The sequence below is a fragment of the Arachis stenosperma genome, chromosome 7 (genome assembly GCF_014773155.1).
Source record: "Arachis stenosperma cultivar V10309 chromosome 7, arast.V10309.gnm1.PFL2, whole genome shotgun sequence".
NCBI lineage: Eukaryota > Viridiplantae > Streptophyta > Magnoliopsida > Fabales > Fabaceae > Arachis > Arachis stenosperma.
Genome location: NC_080383.1, coordinates 10,635,681 through 10,657,150, shown reverse-complemented (window position 1 = coordinate 10,657,150; position 21,470 = coordinate 10,635,681). Strand labels below are relative to the sequence as shown.

The following is a 21,470-nucleotide window of genomic DNA, read 5'->3' as shown; positions in this document are numbered from 1 at the left end:
TGTATATTGTTCTCATGCCCCTGTTCCAGGATGTTACAAAGAGCAAAACACAAGTTCTCTCTATGAACTTAATTTTACTGAACCTGGAAAACCTGTGATGTATATGTAAACAAAGTACTCAAGTTTACATCAAAAGGTAATCATACTGCAAATAAATTTGGGGTATCCTTCTCTATATTGACTAAAAATAAATTCAATTGTCAGCGAATTTCTTACACTCATAATTGGTTGAGGTTGAAAAACAAGCCTGAGCAGCAGCAACCAAACCCTATTCAAAAGCCGTGGGGCGCCAGAAACTCTTCTTACCAACAAGAAACTGATTTTGATGCAATGATACAGACCAGTGAAGCGAATGTAATACTGGGGTCAGTTTGTTTAGAATCTCCAGAGAGTCACGAACCACCAAATATCCATCTGGTCTCAATATGCGATCGATCTCCGCAACCACATCTACAATATCGCATCTGACAAGATTGACAATTGTCAGGATCAAATATATTAACACAGCTATGCTATAGGATATAGAACTAAACTCACTGAGTTCTAGAAAGATGACAATAGCAGAAAGAACATTTGTCTCAAAGGTTTTGGTTTCTCCAACAAGCATACCTTTTCTCAACATATTGGAAGAGAAAACTAGAATGGAGGAGATCATACGTGCGAGGATAAGTGTTGAAGGATTCGCACCAATCATGATACATTCCTATTAACCCTCTGTCGTATATAACTGAAAGAGTATCCGACACGTCAATCGGTACGACATTCATCACCCACACTGGTAGATCAATGAGTGCAGAGGCAAATCTGAAATAAAATGCTCATCAGCTTCAAAGAAACCTGGATTAGTCACTGACAAAATTGTATTGATGCAAATAGCAGTCAAAGGAATCAACAATATGGATCTGTCTAGGCCTGAAAATTCCATATATTGTACCAAGTCACTAATAAATGAAAAGGGACCGAAGCAAGAAAAAAACAATTAATCTTTAATTAAATATGCTTTACCCTGCATAACCAGCATTCATGTCCATCACATTTCGTATACTTGACCATTTTATTGAAAGACCTTCTGCATAAACATCTGAAACTAATTGAGACCAGTGTTTGCTGTCCTTGTAAAACTCGTCAGTAGCATCCGAGTCAAGTAAGCTCGGAGGCTTACTGTTAAGTCTCTGGGGCCAAGGCATGGGCCAGCTCTGCAGTTCACCGATACCATCGACTGGGAGAGGAGTCAGGCAACTATCGAGTTTGGCATACCTAAATATGCTCATGCAAAGAGAGTCAGGAAGGACAGAAAATTAAGTGCCATAGGAATATGACATAAACTAAATGGAACAAAAAAAATTACCATGAACTATTTTTCGAGTCCTTATTTTCGCATAAAGGAGGAATTTTCTCTTTGCGATTCTCATAGCAGGAAGAAGAGGTGGGCTTCTGGTAGATAACAAGCCCGATTCCAGCTGAATCACGGGCATTAGCCACAACCGACCAGCACATAGCTTTGGTTATTTCCACCATCACTGCAAAAGCAAGGACAATAAATACATTAGAAAAAATTTCTAACTGCTTTTAGGACTAAAACTTTATTCTTCACCAGTAAAAACAACTTCGACTAGAGAGAAAAAAAGAGATACTGACATAGATGTATTCGAATAAATAAAGAGGGAGAGCGAGAGAAAAAGACTAACCACTCCATATTTGCTGATCCTTTTCGTTGTTGCGATAAACTGGAGTTGCAGACCATGCAAAGAAGCCTCCTGGTCTGAGAATCCTATTGAGTTCGTATAGTGGTTTCCCACCTAAACATGTAAACCAGATTAGTTAACAGTTCTAACAGATATTATAGAAGGCTAGGCAAGAAGGAATTACCATCTGCTTCCCAATGAACCCTGCAGCGTGCACAATGGATCATGTCAAAAGCATTATCAGGAAAAGTCAACTTTTGTGTTCCAATGACAGAAAGAGTTGCAGGAATTCCTCGCTCCAAAGCAAACTGTATCTGAGCTTCATGTTCATCCTTTGGAGCAAATGACATGGTAATGACATTTTTGTCCAGCAGATAACCACCAAAGCTAGCAACACCACAGCCAACGTCTAGAACAACCCTCATATGCTTTCCCCATTGAATTTTGGGTAATGTCTGGTGAAAAATCACAAAATTTAGTAATCCTTCAAGAAACTAAATCAAAATCTAGTTATATTAAGGTAAAATTTACTGAATCATTGCTTGGAAATCATTAAGAAAGAAGATATTTGATACAATGTTATCAACTCTTATCAGATAAAACAGTTACATGGAGGCTAGTGGCCTAAAAGATGTTTTTGGAATTTCGAAGTCGTCGGCTCAAAATTAGTAATAGAGATAAAATCAGATCATAGATGAGTTCCATGAATCTTAAAGAGAATCAACAAAACACGATATCTATCTATACTATAGCCAAAAACAAAGGTTACAAGCCTAACTATTCTCTTATTCTATACACATTTAGCTCCTACCCGAATTAATATGCTCAAATCTAAGGTAAATAATTTGAGAGCACATGAGAGTGTACCTCCTCCATGAACTGAATGTAATGATCAACTCCATCTTTAAATTGAGTACCACCACCTGGAAAGACAAGATATTCGCCGGACTTCACCACCCAGTGCTGGTCCTTCTTGTACTCAACTAGCTTTGGATGAGGGACATTATCATACCAAATCTGAAAACAACAGTAACATGAAACTCCTATAACCATGACTAGATAAAACTTAAAAGTAAGAATCAGATGTTTAACTAACAGTATCACCACTTTCAAAAGAGATTAAACATGTGAGTAATCACAGCAACAACACCATGTGCTCACTGCCCTTAAAAACCATTCTGCTATATCCGTTTCAACATAACTTCCGTTTTAACTACTTTTGTCATGTATGAACTATGAACAAAACACATGTCTAGATATATTGATTTTTCAATGTAACAAATTAGTGAAAGAAACATTTAGTTGAGGCAACTCATGTATACCAGATAAGTACTAATTTTATCAACATGAGATTGATACATCCTTCAACAGAAATCAAATTACAAATCACAAAAAAATTCCCTCTTACCGAACTATCAATCTCACCATGTCCCTGCTCTTAGGCCACGGAACCGGAAATCTATACCCTTTGGGAAGTGGCAGCAAACACTTGAGAGTGTTCTGAGGGCAATGCCTCTCCCTGTGTTCCATGTGCTTCCTTGACTTGAGGGCCTTAATGGCTTCCCAATTATCCAAACAGGGTATATAATCCACCGCCAAAGGTCCCTTACAAAGCTTCCAATCAATAAGAACAGCCTCTTTCTCTTGCTCTTGTTGGCTTTGATTAGTAATTGCAGGAGGAGGTGCATGATGATCATGTTGGGGTGCAGGGAGAGGGTCAAGTAGAGATGGTGGTTGGTTTTGGACATTATTGGAGGATAGAACAAAAGGGTTGAAGGTGGAGATGGTGGTGTTGGTTGTGTTAGTGAAAATGAGGACACCGACGAAAAAGAACAAACCCAAGAGAGTTAAGATGAAGGGGTATTTTCTCTCTTTGAAGAACTCTTCACCTATAATTCCCATTTATGTTTGATTTGGTAACACAATTGTGATGTGAATCTGGAAATGAGTGTCAATGAAGGAAGGAAGGGAGGCACCAAAGAGGGTAAATATGGATGGTGATTGGGACAAGAACAAAAGTAACCACTGACACACATTTAATTCTAGTATCTTGTTACGTATTTATGTATGTACAATTGTACACTGTACTTCTTCAACCCTCCCACCCAACCTCTGATAATGACAACCTACAGAGTCAAACATACTCAGCTTTTTTTTAGTACTATGTTAAAAATAAAAAGTCAGTACTTTGTTCAACAAAAATATATTACAATTTTTTTGAAATGTTACGATATGTGTCCATATCCATACCCAGCATGATTTATTCTTCCTTTGAAATTTTATTGGAAAGTACAAATATTAAAGGATATACGGTGCATGCTTTTCCAATATTTATAAAGTGAAACTTTTCACTTGTATAAATAAGAAAATAAGGCTGAGAGTTTTACACACAAACAAGTAATAAGAAATTAATTTTCTCTTTATATTACAATCAAATATTCTTCTCTTTATATTATTACTATAATTTTTTCTCTTCTTTTATTTTATAAGTATTTTAAATACTATTTTTTATTACTCTTTACATATAATATTAATAACAATATTAATCATCTTTATTATATTGAGATAGTAATTGTAGTACTAGAGTCTTTTATTTATACTTCTTTATTTGATATTTATTTTACAACACGTTATCAGCACGAGACTCTGATCAAATTTTTAGGAAGACTCAGGTAAAAATTTTTTATTATGTCAAAACTCTCTCATCTTGAATTCAATGCTTTTGATATATCTGGAAACAATTATTTATCATGGATACTAGATGCTAAAATTCATCTTGATTCAATGGATCTTGGAGATACCATTATAGCTGAAAATAATGCATCCCAGAAGGATAAAGCCAAAGTCATGATTTTTCTCCGTCGTCATCTTGACGAATGATTGAAAAATGAATATCTCACATTAAAAGATCTTGCAGATCTTTGGAAAGACCTTGAAGAAAGGTATAATCATCAGAAAACGGTGATACTTCCTCAAACCCGATATGAATGGACGCATTTGCGTTTACAAGATTTTAAATCTTTAAATGAATATAATTCTGCAATGTTTCGAATCACCTCACGAATGAAATTGTGTGGGAAAAAAATAATTGATCATGATATGTTGGAGAAAATTTTCTCAACCTTCCATGCCTTGAATTGCTCCTGCAGAAGCAGTATCGAGAGAAATGGTTTAAAAAATATTCTGAGTTAATTTCTTACCTTCTTATTGTTGAACGCAACAATGAGTTGTTATTGAAAAATCATGAAGCGCGCCCAACTGGTGCTGCCCAATTTCCTGAAGTAAATGCAGCAAATTACCCCAGAAAAGGTAAATGGCAAGGTTTTAATAACAAGAAAAATTATGGAAGGAAAAATAATTATATTCAAAAGAGAGGATCTCACCAGAAGTGGGATAAAGAAAGAAATATCAGGCAGAATAAATCAATAGAGGATAAGTGTTTCCGTTGTGGTGGAAAGGGCCATTGGTCACGTACATGTCGTACCCCAAGGCACCTAGTCGATCTTTACCAAGCATCTTTGAAAAAGGATGACAAAGGAAAGGAAACAAATTTTGTTTCAAATGATGCTGAAAATTTCACCACTCATTATGATGTATCTGATTTCTTTGAGGATCCTGAAGGGAATATTGGTCATTTGATCAATGATGGAATAGTTTAATATGTGAGATTGTTAAGTATCCATGTAAATAAATAATGTAAAGAACTTATTGTTAAGTTTTATTTTCTATATATTTGAGTTTCAAATATGATGTATATAAATAATGAAATATCAATGTTTATAAATTTTGAAATTATTAAATATGTCATGTTTTAAAATAAAATTTTAGTATATGATATTATGTGCAGTATTTTTTAGAAAAATAATTCCGATCAAGTATTCAATTTAACTGTGCATACTGCTCATTTTATTATTATTTGTCTTTGAAGAAAATGACAAGGATATATAATGAAGATGTATGCCTTGCGGATAGTGCAAGTTCGCACACTATTCTCAAAAGTGATATATATTTTACCCATCTTGTGCCAAAAGAGAAATATGTTAATACTATTATTGGCTCAGGCAATGTGATAGAAGGCTCCGGAAGAGCTATAATTTTGTTTCCTGGAGGAACAAAATTTATAATAAATAATGCACTATTATCTACCAAGTCTCTAAGGAACTTGTTGAGTTTCAAAGATATTCGCCGAAATGGATATCATGTTGAGACAATGAATGAGGGAAATTATGAGTATTTATGTATCACAACTCATGATTCAAATAAGAAATTTATATTAGAAAAATTACCATCACTTTCATCTGGGTTGTATTATACCAAGATTAGTGCAATTCAATCACATGCCATCGTAAACCAGAAGTTTACTAGCCCAAATGAATTCATAACTTGGCATGATAGATTGGATCATCCGAGAACAACCATGATGAAGAGAATTATTGAAAATTCCTATGGACATTCACTAAAGAACCAGAAGATTCTTAAAACTAGTGAATTTTGTTGTGCTGCATGTTCTCAGGGAAAGTTAATTTTAAGGCCATCACCAGTAAATATTAGATTTGAGTCCCCTGAATTCCTAGAAAGGATTCAAGGTGATATATGTGGACCTATTCATCCACCATGTGGATCCTTTAGATATTTTATGGTCCTGATAGACGCATCTTCGAGATGGTCTTATGTGTGCTTATTATCTTCTCGCAACCTGACGTTTGTGAGATTACTGGCTCAAATTATTCGATTAAAAGCACAATTTCCAGAAAATCCAATTAAAGCAATTCGTCTTGATAATGCTGGTGAATTTACTTCCCAAGCTTTTGATACTTATTGTATGGCTAATGGAATAAGTGTTGAACATCCAGTAGCTTATGTTCATACACAAAATAGGTTAGCAGAATCACTTATTAAACGCCTTCAATTAATTGCTAGACCCTTGCTTATGAGAACAAATCTTCCAACTTCGGTTTGGGGGCATGCTATTTTACATGCCGCAGCACTTATTCGTTTGAGGCCAACAAGTTACCATCAGTTCTCTCCCATGCAATTAGCTTTTGGCCAGCAGCCAAATGTCTCCCATTTAAGAATATTCGGGTGTGCGATATATGTTCTCATTGCACCACCTAATCGCATCAAAATGGGACCCCAAAGAAAATTGGGGATATATGCTGGATATGATTCTCCTTCTATAGTGAGGTATCTTGAGATACAAATGGGAGATGTATTTAAAGCCCGGTTTGTAGATTATCATTTTGATGAATCAAAATTTCCAACATTAGGGGGAGAGAATAAGCTTCCTGAAAAGGAACTTAATTGGAATGCATCCTCGTTGATGCATTTAGATCCTCGATCAGGACAATGTGAACTAGAAGTTCAAAAGATTATACATTTGCAAAGAATAGCAAATGAATTGCCTGATGTATTTTCTGATACAAAGAGGATAACAAAATCTTATATACTAGTGGAAAATGTCCCAATTCAAATTGATGTTCCAGTAGGACAAATATCCATTGAAGCAAATACATGCCAGAAGCATGGCAGGCCTGTCGGTTTCAAAGATAAAAATCCTCGAAAGAAAAATGGGACCGAAATAAGACAATTGTCAATGAAATATTTGCATATAATGTAGCATTAAATATCATGCATGAAAGTAAGGATCTTGAGCCAAGATCAGTCGAAGAATGTCGACAAATGAATGATTGGCCAAAATGGAAAGAAGCCATGAAGGCTGAATTAGACTCACTTGCAAAATGTGAAGTCTTCGGACTTGTAGTCCGTACACCTGAAGATGTAAAACCTGTTGAATATAAGTAGGTATTTGTGAGAAAACGAAATGAGAAAAATGAAGTTGTGCGCTACAAAGCCCGACTTGTGGCACAAGGTTTTTCACAAAGGCCCGGTATAGATTATGAAGAAACGTATTTTCCTGTAGTGGATGCGATAATATTGCGTTATTTGGTCAGTTTATCTGCATATCATAAACTGCATATGCATTTAATGGATGTGGTAACAGCCTATTTATATGGCTCATTAGATCGGGATATCTATATGAAAGTCCCTGAAGGACTAAAGATATCTAAACCATCTAATGAATATTCGTAAGGGTTATACTCAGTCAAATTGTAAAGATCTTTATATGGTCTAAAGCAATCTGGACGAATGTGGTATAATCGTCTTACTGAGTATTTGGCCAAAAACGGATTCAAGAATGATGATATCTGCCCCTGTGTTTTCATAAAGAAAAATACATCTGGATTCATTATTATTGCTGTGTACGTTGATGATTTAAATATCATTGGGACTCCTGAAGAGATTCCAACAATTATAAAAACTCTAAAAGAAGAGTTTGAGATGAAAGATCTTGGAAAGACTAAGTTTTGTCTCGGCCTGCAGATCGAATATATAAAAAATGGGATCTTTATTCATCAAACAACATACACAGAAAAGATCTTGAAGAGATTTTATATGGATAAGTCACATCTCTTGAGTACCCCAATGATTGTAAGATATTTGGATGTGAAAAAGGATCAATTCTGTCCTAAAGAAGAAAATGAAGATATCCTTGGTCCTGAAGTACCATATCTTAGTGCCATTGGAGCGCTAATGTATCTTGCTAATAATACGCGACCCGATATATCATTTGCTATGAATTTACTAGCAAGATATAGTTCCTCTAGTTCCTCTCCAACCAGAAGACATTGGAGTAGAATCAACCAAATCTTTCGATATCTTCATGGGACGGTTGATATGGGATTGTTTTATCCCTATGGATTCAAGTCACAACTAGTTGGCTATGCAGATGCCGGATACTTGTCTGATCCACATAAAGGGAGATCTCAAACAGGATACCTGTTCACATATGGTGGTACAGCTATATCATGGAGGTCTACGAAACAGACTATTGCTGCAACATCCTTTAATCATGCCGAAATACTAGCAATACATGAAGCTAGTCGCGAATGTTTTTGGCTCAGAAGTTTGATCCAATATATTCTGTCATCATGTGGACTGATTGATCAGAAGATAGCTCCAACTGTCCTGTTTGAAGATAAAGCAGCATGTATTGCTCAACTTAAAGTCGGATACATCAAAGGCGATAGAACAAAGCATATTTCTTCCAAATTCTTCTTTACTCATGATCTTCAAAATCAAGGGACAATTGATGTGCAACAGATCCGCTCAAGTGACAATCTGGCAGATTTATTTACAAAATCACTTCCAAAATCCTCCTTTGAAAGATTGGTACATGAGATTGGGATGCGCCGATTTTGAGACATTAAATGATGTCGCCAAAAGGGGGAGACTGTACTCTTTTTTCCTTTGTCAGGTTTTTTTTTTTCCATTGGGTTTTTTTTACAAGATTTTTAATGAGACAGTCCCATCACAAAGGATTTTGTACTCTTTTTCCTTCACTAAAGTTTTTTTCCATTGAGTTTTTTTTAGTAAGATTTTAACGAGGTATAATCCTAAATGGACATCCAAAGGGGAGTGTTACGATATGGATGTCCATATCCATCTACTCAGCATGATTTATTCTTCCTTTGAAGTTCTATTGGGAAGCACAAATATTAAAAGATATGCGGTGCATGCTTTCCCAATATTTGTAAAGTGAAACTTTTCACTTGTATAAATAAGGGAATAAGGCTTGTATAAATAAGGGAATAAGGCTGATGGTTTTACACACAAGCAAGTAATAAGAAATCAATTCTCTCTTTATGTTGCAATTAAATACTCTTCTCTTTATATTACTACTATAATTCTCTCTCTTCTTTTATTTTATAAATATTTTAAATACTCTTTTCTATTACTCTTTACATATAATATTAATAACAATATTAATCATCTTTATTATATTGAGATAGTAATTATAGTACTAGAATCTTTTATTTATACTTCTTTATTTGATATTTATTTTATAACATAAAATTAATTTTTAAATATTTTTTAACTGGTATAATTCATTAAAATAGGTGATCAAAATGATGTACAGATGTATGAGTTGGTCTAATTTTTTAGGATCTTCAAAAAGTCAAAACACAATCATGAAAAAATGCAAAAAATAAAAAAATTATAAAAATAAACTTAGAAAGCTAACACGTGTAACTAACTACTTTTTATAATCTACAAAATGTTTCAAATGAGATTGTTTTCCACGACATACAAAAAAATATAGTTCAGAATTCCATATCCATGTAATACATCTTACATGACCATTTAGTTAAAAGAAAAAAATATTTATCATTTTAGCGCTTTTTAATTTGTATATGGAAGTTAAGCTGGTGCTGGACTCGATTATAGAAAAGACTGAGACTTCACATGGATGTAGTATCAGGCAGTAATGGAAATTGGATTGTGCGAGATCCCAATACCTACACGGATGGTCCGAGTACTAGCAACTAAAACAGATTTTGGTCTGTTTTATGGAGTGCTGGACACGCGTCATGCAGAAGTCACTCCCAAACGGTGCCCTGAATACCAACATACACCATGTAATAACTCTTCTCACCATCCGAGTTATCACTTTCAGCATTCACTCTCAACCTCATATCTCTATTCTTCTTCTTCATTCCTCTGCTGCTAGTGACTGTGCATGTTGGAAAAAAAAAAGAAAAATATCAAAGAAATACAAAATTAGAGATGTTGATCATCCTGAAATTCATATTATATACAATCTCACTCATTTTGATTATGTAAGTTTTTCTAAAAAAATTTTTAATTTTTATAATTATAATTATTATTGTTAGAAATTTAATTGTTGTTATTATTGTTAGGAACTCAACTTAGAAATATATATTGAATGGTTAGGACTATTCTTCAACGTTTTTAATTTTTTTCTAAAATTTTTCATTATTTTTTTATAAAAATTATTATTGTTAGGGTGTTAATTATTATTGTTGTTAGACATTGATTCTAAAAATGTGAACAGAATGATGTTATAAATTTGTATAACAAATTGTAATTTTATTTTTAAAATTTTTTTAATATTTTTTATTATAATTATTATTGTTAGGAAGTGAATTATTAATATTTAGAAAATAAATTATAAAATTTAAACCGAATTATTATTATTATTTTTTATACAACGTTTTTTTAATCTTTTTAAAATTTTTAGTTATAATTGTTAGGAAATTAAATATTATTGTTATTGTGAGTAATTGAATTTAGAAATTAAAATTGAATGAAGGAGAAGAAAGAAAGAAGCAGTCGAAGAAGGAGAAGAAGATGCAAGTTGCTCTGATCATTCACACACTTTTATATAAAGTCACAAATAATTCGGATCCTGCGATTAAGTTTAGTTCATTCAAAAAAATTATAAATTATTCAAATTGCACCCTGAATTCATTTCACAAAAAAAATTACATACTACTAATAACACAGAGGGTCTGATTTTCATCTTCCGAAAATTTAAATTTTCACCAACTCCAAATCGGACCCTGCAATTTGTTGAGCCAAATTTGAGATTTAAAGAATTCACACAGTCTGAGTTTTTCGAACTGACACTCACAAAAAAGTTGTCCCATAGATTGATCTGGTATCCCATAATTCCATATCTGGAAAAGACACGCATAAGCTTTTCATATCGAAAAAATTGAGCTTCATTTTAGCACAAGTTAAAATATTTTATGCATAAATTAGTTTATGTATTCTTGACTACATAACTATCCTAAATAATTGAAACAATTAAGATGAAGAGAATAAAAATGTGTAAAATTAAAGATATGTATAACATGTTTAAAATAATACTGTTTTGTTTATATTATTGTTAATAATTTGTTATAGGTTAAAATTAAAATTAAACATAACATTTAGTTTTAATGTGTAAAATTGAAAATATGTATAACATGCTTCACTTTAAATACTTCTTAAAACTACCAAATCGAGAGAACATAAAATAAAAAATACCACATTTAACTTAAAACTTTAAGTGTCAAATTAATAGGTCTCACATTTTATAAACTCCTCACTCTTTCTTACTTTTTTTGATGTGGGACTAATTTCATGCACTTCTCACACTTGCAATCTTAACACTTGTATCGGATACAAATTATGATTCTAAACTCATAGGAAATAATATATATAGTTAGATAGATCTAATTAAATGTGTTGAGTAGAGGTCACATAATGTGCCTCTGAGTTACTATAAGTTTTACAATTACAAATATGACAGGTGCATACATATTTTGCTAACGAACTCCTCTTCCTGATCGATACACAGCTGTGAATTACTATGTAATAAAATAGGCATTATTCAATGTTCATCATGAATGCATGCCATGCCAGTAGTGATCATTAATGGCCGATCACAGGGTAGTGTTTTGGTTATCTGGGTTTGAATTTATAGAAAGAGAAAATTATATTTCTTCTCAGCTGAGCACTAGGGTCGATGACATGATTAGAACTTGGAAGGAAGGATAATCGATAAGGTTTTGAGGAGATCCTCAAAATAGAAATTTGCTTCTTATGGAGATTGCCAATTTATGTAAAAGGTGGCTCCCCAAAGGCTTATAAATTATAAGTTAATAAGGCATGAAACCTCTAGCAATCTCACACGATATGCCCACCGTTGAGCTTATTATTAGTATTATATTTTATTGAGACGGAGCTAAAGATTCAAAAAGAAAGATCTAATTACAAACTAGATGGGACAAGAAAATTCCTTTTCCATAATAGAAAAGGATGCTCACAATTTCTCTTCCTAAAATTATAATTCTAATTCTAGATCTAAACTTTTGCGCCTATCTAAATATTATTTTCTCTATAAATATTCCAAACCATTGAGCTTATTATAAATAATATTTTATCGCATAGTAGGATCAAATTGGCGAAAAAATTGGTAAAAATAAAAAAAAGTAAGAATTTAATTATCTTTAAATCTAAAGAAAAGATATTTACAATATTTTTATGATTTTTTATCATATTTTTTAATTCGACAGATCAAGTACTAATCCGTCCTCTCTATTTAAGAGTTTGTTATTGGCCAAATAATTGCTCCATGCACAAAACGAAATTCAAATCTAAAATTTAACTAATAAGTTAAGTACTAGACCAACTCAAGTAAGTAAAAGAGGTTTGCTACACATACAAGCCTTTTTGGCTTACAAGCTATATAAGTTGATCCAAGTTCAAGAAAAAACACGCGTACCACTCCTTTAAAATCGAGCATCCAACGCACGCGTTCATTATGTCGCACTCTTTCTCTTCTTCCTCAATCAAAACGAAAACCGTCAAGATTCGCACTCTTCCTCTTCTTCCTCAATCAAAATGCGATTCAAGCGACATTAGAAACAAAAGACACGTTCCAACTCCTCGCGAAGAGTAGAAGAAATCAAGAAGAAAAGATACAAATCTCCATACAAAATCACTAGAAAAAACGAAGAAACATTATTCAAGATACTGTTTTACTGTCTTCTAGGTTTCTTTTCTAGATTGTCTCTGTCATGTGTCTCATCCTTAACCAGCAAAATATTAAATGTTTTGGGTGTATTTCTTAAATCCTTTGGGTGTATTTCTGTAATCGTTTGGGTGTATTTCTGAATTTCCATTATTTTCAAAGCAATTTCAAAGCTTGATTTTAGAAACCATGAAAATCGAAAGAAAAAAAACGAAGCAAGAAGGAGATCCAACATATTTGGTAAAAAATTCGAAAAAAGAAACGAAATCTTTTAAAAAATAGAAGTTATATATTTGCGCGTTGATTTGAATTGATTTAAATGTCTGTTAAAGAGGCACGTAACAGCGTTTAGTGGGTTTTGTTTTCTTCAAACTTGTAAAGCTTGTAAGCGCAAAATACTTATACGTAAAGATTAATTCTAAGTAAACATATTTATATTAGGGCAAATCACTCATTTAAACCAAGGGGAAAAAAAACACATGAATCAGCCAAATCAAAAATCGGTTCATCAATCAACCAAAGGACATTTCTATGTAGTTCGAACCAATTTGGTTCGAACTCAACTTCTATGTAATTCGAACCAATTAGGTTCGAATTACACCTTGTAGACGTTTGCCAGATAATTCGAACCAATTAGGTTCGAACTTCAACCATATAATTCGAACCAATTAGGTTCGAATTACACACATTAAGTAATTCGAACCAGTTTGGTTCGATTTACACCTACTATGGTGGTTCGAATGAGTGAGGACCAGACCTGTATATATATGGTGTGAACGTGAGTTGCTATCATTAGAGGGGAGGTAAGATGGCTAGTGTGGAGAGTTTCGTAGTGTTGGTTCACCACAGAGGATCCATTAAGAGAAAAACTCGTTCCGATGTGAAGTTCACTAATAAGGATCCTCTCTGTATTATAGTAAGGCCTACGACGAGGTATGAGGACCTTGTTAGCTCTGTACTGCTGAAACTTGGTCTAGAAGGTGTGAAACGGGTTAAGAAGTTTTTTTTATCGAATTCCAATCACGGTGCTCCAGGAAACCGTAAAGTACGATTGTTTCACAATCGGGAGTGATGATGACTTGCAGGTCATGTTTCATTGTCGCCGGCAGTTTTCAGAGGTGAGGACACCAGAACTGTTGGCAAAGTTGGTTGACGCGGTGTCCAGCTCGGGGGGTTCGAACCGGAATACCACCACTTTAGCCACGGTAGCTGGTTCTAGCTCCAGACCAGCCGTTGCATCTTCCTCCGTCCCTGCGTACGAGCCACCCGTCCAACCTGTCGCCTCCCCTTCGTTCGCTGTTGATCTCAACGGGAGTGTAGGGGACGAGGTCGGAGAAGGGGAATATCCGCGGACCTCTTTACAGTGTGTTGTACCGGCTGAGGTTGGAGATGGATTCTTGGATGATCCAGAGGACGATGATGTCGAGCCGGATATGATTGCTGATGACAGTGGCGATGATGCTGGACCAAGTGAGCCTGCTGGGGTGGGCGGTGGTTCTAGCTCTGGCACGCAGCAGTACCCTCCACATTTTTCCTCTTTGGACTTGGATGCCATGAGGCAGGAGGGGGTACCTGGGCAGCCGGCTGGATTTGGCGCTAGAGATGCTGAAGGGTCTGCAGGTCTGACAGAGTTTCAGGTTGGTCAGCAATTTCCGGATAAAGAAGAGGCCCTTTTAAGTGTCAAGACTTACAGCATCCGTCGAGGGGTACAGTACAAGGTCGTGGAGTCTGACTATCGCCGGTATGTAGGCAAGTGTTCTGAGTTCGGCAATGGGTGCACATGGTTGATTCGGCTTAGTCTCCGACAGGGAAAGGGAGTTTGGGAGGTGAAACGTTACAACGGACCGCATACTTGTCTCGCCACCTCGATTTCCAGCAACCACAGGAGTTTGAATTACCATGTGATATCGGCATTCGTTATGCCAATGGTTAGGGCTGATGCATCCGTCAGTATCAAGGTGCTCCTAAATGCCACCGCCACACACTTTGGGTTTATGCCGACTTACAGGATGGTCTGGTTGGCGAAGCAGAAGGCTGTTGCCCTCATATATGGTGACTGGGATGAGTCGTACAACGAGCTCCCAAGGTGGGTGTTAGGAGTCTAGTTGATGATGGCTGGTACTGTTGCAGTCCTAAAGACGAGCCCTGTTCGTGTCGGTGGACAGTTGGACGAGTCTCGAGCTTATTTTCACAGACTATTCTGGACGTTTCCACCGTGTATCGAGGCATTCTGTCATTGCAAGCCTCTAATTAGTATTGACGGCACCCATCTGTATGGCAAATATGGGGGAACGTTGCTTGTCGCGATTGCACAGGACGGGAAGTCCAACATACTCCCTGTTGCATTCGCATTAGTCGAGGGTGAGAATGCTGAGTCGTGGTCCTTCTTTCTCTCCCACCTGCGTGAGCATGTGACACCACAGCCGGGTCTGCTGGTTATCTCGGACAGGCATAACGACATCAAGGCCGCGCTTGAGGCTCCTGACGGAGGCTGGTTACCTCTGTCTGCATACCAGGCATTCTGCATTCGACATGTTGCGGCAAATTTCGCCCTCGCCTTCAAGGGCAAAGACGCAAGGAGGCTACTTGTGAATGCGGCGTACGCTAAGACCGAGGTTGAGTTCCATTACTGGTTTGATATTCTTAGGTCCGAAGACCCGGCGATGTGTGACTGGGCGAACCGGATTGAGTATTCGTTGTGGACACAGCATTGTGATGAGGGGCGTAGATTCGAACACATGACGACGAATATATCTGAGTGTGTGAACTCGATCCTCAAGGGTGTACGAAACCTTCCTGTGTGCTCGCTAGTGAAGGCAACATACGGAAGGTTGGCCGAATTATTTGTTCGCAAAGGGAGAGAGGCTGAGGCGTAGATGGGAACCGGACAACAATTTAGTCAGCACTTGGTGAAGTGTATAGAGGCCAACTTGAAGACGGCTAGGTGCTTCACGGTTACTGTGTACGACAGAGATAACTCCAAGTTCACCGTCGTAGAGACAACTCCGACTGGTTCTTTCTCACTAGGTAGCTACAGAGTCTCGCTTGCATCTCAGACATGTGACTGTTGATACTTCCAGGCACTTCATTTCCCGTGTCCCCACGCACTGGCATGCTGTGCCTACTCACGGCTTACATGGGAGCCTTACGTCCACCAGGTGTATCGTCTTAGTTCGGTCTTCAGTGTGTATCGGATGGGTTTCACACCTCCCATTCCGGAGGGTTTCTGGCCACCATATGACGGGCCGACTGTCATCCCTGACCCCAATAAGAGGCGTGTGCGAAGAGGTCGGCTTGACAGCTTTCCGGTTCTTTCATTTCTTCATGAGTTCTCCAACTTTTCATGCTTTCTTTCTTCATTCCCTTGGTCCAATCTTTGCCTCCTAAACCTTAAATCACTTAACAAACATATCAAGGCATCTAATTGAATCAAGGAGAATTAGATTTAGCTATTTTAAGACCTAAAAAGCATGTTTTCACTCTTAAGCACAATTAAAGGAGAAGTTATAAAACAATGCTATTTCAATGGATAAATGTGGGTAAAAGGTTATAAAATCCCCTAAAATCAATACAAGACAAACCGTCAAAACGGGGTTTGTCAGCGTGCAAGAGAGGGTCGTCCGAGGTCCACTAGGATACGGACCAATATGGACGAGGCAGATCCGAACCGGCCAAAGAGATGTGGGCTTTGTCGGCAGCCGGGCCACACACGTCGGAGTTGCCCACAGCTCGGAGGAGCAGAGCACACACGGGGGCATGATTAGGTGTTTTGGTGGATTTCGTACTTTTGTTGTTTCAATTTCGCGTTTAGATTCCACTATTATCGGTTTTCTTACTTGTAGTTGGTGACTGATAGAATTTGTTAACGTCAGTATGATGTACTTTGAATGGGATTTTAGTTAATGAATATGTTCTTTCTCCGCAGTTTTAAACGAAATGTATGTCTAATGCACACCAGAATAAGTAATTGTGCGACTTTTATTAAACCATGATGCAGAAACTATGTTCGTAACCTAAATTGCTGTGTGGAACGAATTCTTAGTAATTCGAACCATCTTAGTTCGAATTACTTTTTGGCTATTTCTTCACACTAATTCGAACCTAATTGGTTCGAATTATATGGTTGAAGTTCGAACCTAATTGGTTCGAATCATCTGACAAACGTCTACAAGGTGTAATTCGAACCTAATTGGTTTGAATTACATGGAAATTGAGTTCGAACCAAATTGGTTCGAACTACATAAAAATGTCCTTTGATTAATTGATGAACTAATTTTTGATTTGACTGATTCATGTAATTTTTTTATCCCCTTGATTTAAATGAGTCATTTGCCCTTTATATTATGTTTAATGGTTATATAGATCATATCTAATTTTTTATATTTTTTGTCAGAGTTTGGATTGGGTTAAATTTGATTTATTAAGTGTTATTATTTTTTTTGTTGCTTGTATCAGTTGTATGAATTGTTAGTTGTTACATAGCTTTAAATTGAGCTAGTCTTTTTTATGCGTTATTGAGAGGTTTTTTTATACAAATAAATATATAAAAATATTATTTTTTTAAATACGCAGAAAATGGTCACTAAAATGTGTAGAGCCATTTTACTATTAGCATTGGCTAAATCGAGAAGTAAATGTTATGGTGTCTAAAAAATGGTGTTTATTTATTAAAAAAAGTTAAAAGTTATTATTTAATTTAAAAAATATAAAAATAAATAATTTTTAAAAAATTAAAATTTACTATAAAAAATAAATTAGATAAAATTTAGACAAAAACTCATAGACACCATAGAATTAGCCAAATAAAAATGCACACCAATTCTTTTATGGCTGATAATGAACAGACACCCATGAGAAATGAAGCGCACATGAAATGAAGCAGTTGGCTATTTCTCACTTAATACACGCGAAATGAACAGTGATGAATAATAATAATAAAGGCAAATAATAGTTATAATAACACTAATAATAAATAATTATAACTACAATAGTAATAATAACAGTAATGAATAATAATAATATTTAAATTAATAATAATAATTATGTTTAAATTAACAATAACAATAATTAAATTACAACAAAATAAAAATAAAAATATTACTACAAAATAGATTGACTTTTTTAATTAAATGTACAAAAATATGATTCTCATCTATCCGAATAAAATTTTTCTGGAATAAGATTTTTTTGGAATAAGGGACATGCTATTTTTACTTTTTTTTTTTAATTTACTATATATATATATTGAAGGGGATCAAGAGCACAATATTTCTAAAAAATTTCAGTTATAATAATTTGATAAAGATAAAGGGGTATTAAAAAATGAATGGAACAAATGTAGAGAAAAATAAAAAAAAATTAATCAGATAGATGATTGTCATAATTTTTTCACATTTAATTTAAAATATAAATACATTTTATAGTGATATTTTATTTTATTGTAATTTAAATATTATTATTATTAATTTAAACATTATTATTATTGTTAATTTAAATATTATTATTATTATTATTATTTGTATAAAAAAGCCTTATTGAGAATTTGAGATAGTCTTTTTGTTTTTTGGGTTGTCAGACAGGCTCAGCATAACTAATAAGTCTTAGGCCCATTTAGCTAATACGGCCCACCAAATTAGGGTTTATCATATGAAGACCCCCTTTTCTCTTCTCTCCACTTTCGAGCTTGCCATTGAGACCCTAGCTTAGAGCTTAGTTTCTCTTCAGATCTCAGAGCTCGCAAACTCAACATGGTTAGTTCTCTTGTTCCTGCCTCCTACATATCGCGCATTATTCTTTTTCATATTTTCATTCTCATCTTCTTAATTCTGTTTAATTCGTTTTTTTCGTATTATATTTTATTTTTGTCGAATGAGTTATTCAATTTGCATTGAAATGTGTGTATCAATCTGTATTCTATTACATGAGAACTCAGTATTGTGCTTTGCACTATGATGATAGCATGTGTTTTGATCCCCTATATTATGTTCATAAGTTTGTTGTAGGGTTTTGTTGTTTTTCTTTGGAAGTTGGAACACTGATACTGACAGAAATGGGGTTTGTTAGATTATAATCCTGTGATTCTTGACATAATTTGTTATGGGTTGTTATTATAATTTCGTGGTAGCTTAGTAATATGAAGGCCCTGATGTTGACTTATCCTTTTGAATCTGTGTTTATACTTTGATCTTAACAGGCAAGGGGATTGAAGAAGCATTTGAAGAGGCTCAATGCCCCCAAGCATTGGATGCTTGACAAATTGGGTGGTGCTTTTGTAAGTTCAAATTTCAGATTTCATTTGACCAGCTTACAAATTATTACAATGATGGATTTTGAAGACTTAATTGGAAATTTGATCATTTTTTTGGGGCTCTCGGTATAGGCACCTAAGCCCTCATCTGGACCACACAAGTCTAGGGAGTGCCTTCCACTGATACTCATCCTGCGAAACAGGTTGAAGTATGCCCTCACATACCGGGAAGTTATTGCTATTCTGATGCAGCGTCATGTGCTTGTTGATAACAAGGTCAGGACTGACAAGACATATCCAGCTGGTTTTATGGGTAAGAATGTTTCATTTCATGTTTTTAAAATTTTTCCGAAGTAATTTAATGCTGTGTGTTCATGTTGTAAAGTTGTCACGCTGTAGTAATGGTTTTTTCCGCACTTGATGTTTTATGTGTTAATTAAATGTTCAGTGAATTGATTTTAACATGGGGAATTGTGAAGTGGAATTCATGGAGTAATTGTTGTTGATTTCTGAGGGCTTTAAAGAGTTTTTCCATCCCAGTAGTGTACTTAGGTGTTAGTTAAGGTAATCATTTACTATAAATAGAAGGATAGAATGGATTGGTTAAAGGTATCTGATAATTTGGTGAAATTTTGGAGTATTGGAGCTCAAAATCTAACTCAACTTTGTGTTTCATGGCATATTGTTCTGGATTCCAAAGTAAAATCTAACTCATTTTTTAGGGTATGTAGTTTCCTTTCAATTATTCCTATCATTGGTACTGGTTCTAAGTTTTAACACTGTTATATTTGTATTTTTACAGATGTTGTATCAATTCCCAAGACAAATGAGAACTTTCGCCTTCTCTATGACACCAAGGGCCGATTCCGTCTCCACTCAATCCGGGATGAGGAGGCCAAGGTACTTCTTCTTGGTTAACCCAAAATAACTTATCCAGCTCTTGTCTCCGTCTTCCAAAATTATATATATAGTGATATTACATGCTAACATGTATTACAGAGCAGAATATCTGTGACATTTTATAGCAACAGGTTCTTCACATATATGCGAGCGAACTCATTTTGATGATTATGATTTGTGTATAGATAACCATTTGGGTTATTTTATTTGAAAAAATTTACATGCCATTATCTTATCGATAATTCCCACTTAGCTTTCACTGATTTTTCTTGCAATGGTTTATATTGCAGTTTAAGCTCTGTAAGGTTCGTTCAGTTCAATTTGGGCAAAAGGGTATCCCATACCTCAACACCTATGATGGTCGCACCATCCGCTATCCTGATCCTCTCATCAGGGCTAATGACACCATTAAGTTGGATCTTGAGGAAAACAAGATCGTCGATTTCATCAAATTCGATGTTGGGAATGTTGTTATGGTCACTGGTGGAAGGAACAGAGGGCGTGTTGGAGTGATCAAGAACAGGGAGAAGCATAAGGGAAGTTTTGAGACAATCCATGTTCAGGATGCCATGGGACATGAATTCGCAACCCGTATGGGCAATGTGTTCACCATTGGCAAGGGATCAAAGCCGTGGGTGTCACTTCCAAAGGGCAAGGGTATCAAGCTTACAATCATTGAGGAAGCTAGGAAAAGGACTGCCGCACAACAGGCCGTCACTGCTTAAAATCTCAGAAGGAATAGACATGAGTGCTTGGTAGTTTCGTGATTCACTGTTTTTGTTTTCTCTTAGCTCAAGATCTTTTATCTATTGAATTTTGAATGTTTTGAATTTTGCTCTACACTAATGACTTCATTCCGCCTGCTATATTTATGAACAAATATTATCCTTCTAAAATCTCTATCTTTGATATCCTTTTGGCATTCGTTGTCAACATAATTGAGGAAACGGAGTAGGTTAACTTCATGTTTGTTTTAAACATGATAATTTCTCGTAGAGGAAAACATTCACTTACAATTCGAGTCTCAATTTGGATAGGTATTCTTATCCGGGAGACCATCAAGATATAGATTATATTCTCTACTGCGGCTTTGCACCTTTATTTCTACGTGTTTGTAGGCTATCCATCAAATTTGTGGATCAATTATATTTCACTTGTTATAAGGGAAAAGCATGAGAAGAAGCTAATAGGACACTCAAATATTTGACGATTGCAATTTTCGTTTCATATATGGCTCCATCATTCATAACTTGGACAT

At 35.3% G+C, this 21,470-nt stretch overlaps 4 protein-coding genes across 5 annotated transcripts; 3 read left to right on the top strand and 1 right to left on the bottom strand.

The window, feature by feature from the left end:
• Window positions 1-5: 5 nt before the first annotated feature.
• LOC130941084 (probable methyltransferase PMT23) lies at window positions 6-3,675 on the bottom strand. Of its 2 annotated transcripts, none has more exons than XM_057869471.1 (8): window positions 3,111-3,675; window positions 2,553-2,702; window positions 1,870-2,140; window positions 1,689-1,799; window positions 1,349-1,520; window positions 1,006-1,257; window positions 610-804; window positions 6-464 (listed from the first exon to the last, which is right to left on the bottom strand). In XM_057869471.1, the coding sequence occupies exons 1-8, from the start codon at window positions 3,585-3,587 to the stop codon at window positions 269-271; spliced, it is 1,824 nt and encodes a 607-aa protein (XP_057725454.1). In that variant the 5' UTR covers window positions 3,588-3,675; the 3' UTR covers window positions 6-268. The 2 variants fall into 2 exon arrangements, with proteins under 2 accessions (XP_057725454.1, XP_057725456.1); XM_057869473.1 differs by having other exon boundaries at window positions 267-464; window positions 538-804.
• A 10,198-nt stretch (window positions 3,676-13,873) lies between these two features.
• On the top strand, window positions 13,874-15,170 carry LOC130939387 (uncharacterized). The gene is made up of 2 exons (XM_057867496.1): window positions 13,874-14,056; window positions 14,151-15,170. Exons 1-2 carry the CDS (start codon window positions 13,874-13,876, stop codon window positions 15,168-15,170), a joined length of 1,203 nt encoding a protein of 400 aa, XP_057723479.1.
• A 6-nt stretch (window positions 15,171-15,176) lies between these two features.
• LOC130939385 (uncharacterized) lies at window positions 15,177-15,941 on the top strand. The gene has a single exon (XM_057867495.1). The coding sequence runs from the start codon at window positions 15,177-15,179 to the stop codon at window positions 15,939-15,941; it is 765 nt and encodes a 254-aa protein (XP_057723478.1).
• A 2,761-nt stretch (window positions 15,942-18,702) lies between these two features.
• Window positions 18,703-21,125, top strand: LOC130941949 (40S ribosomal protein S4-1). Its single transcript, XM_057870596.1, has 5 exons — window positions 18,703-18,815; window positions 19,259-19,336; window positions 19,445-19,625; window positions 20,115-20,212; window positions 20,503-21,125. The coding sequence occupies exons 1-5, from the start codon at window positions 18,813-18,815 to the stop codon at window positions 20,935-20,937; spliced, it is 795 nt and encodes a 264-aa protein (XP_057726579.1). The 5' UTR covers window positions 18,703-18,812; the 3' UTR covers window positions 20,938-21,125.
• The last annotated feature ends 345 nt before the right edge of the window (window positions 21,126-21,470 follow it).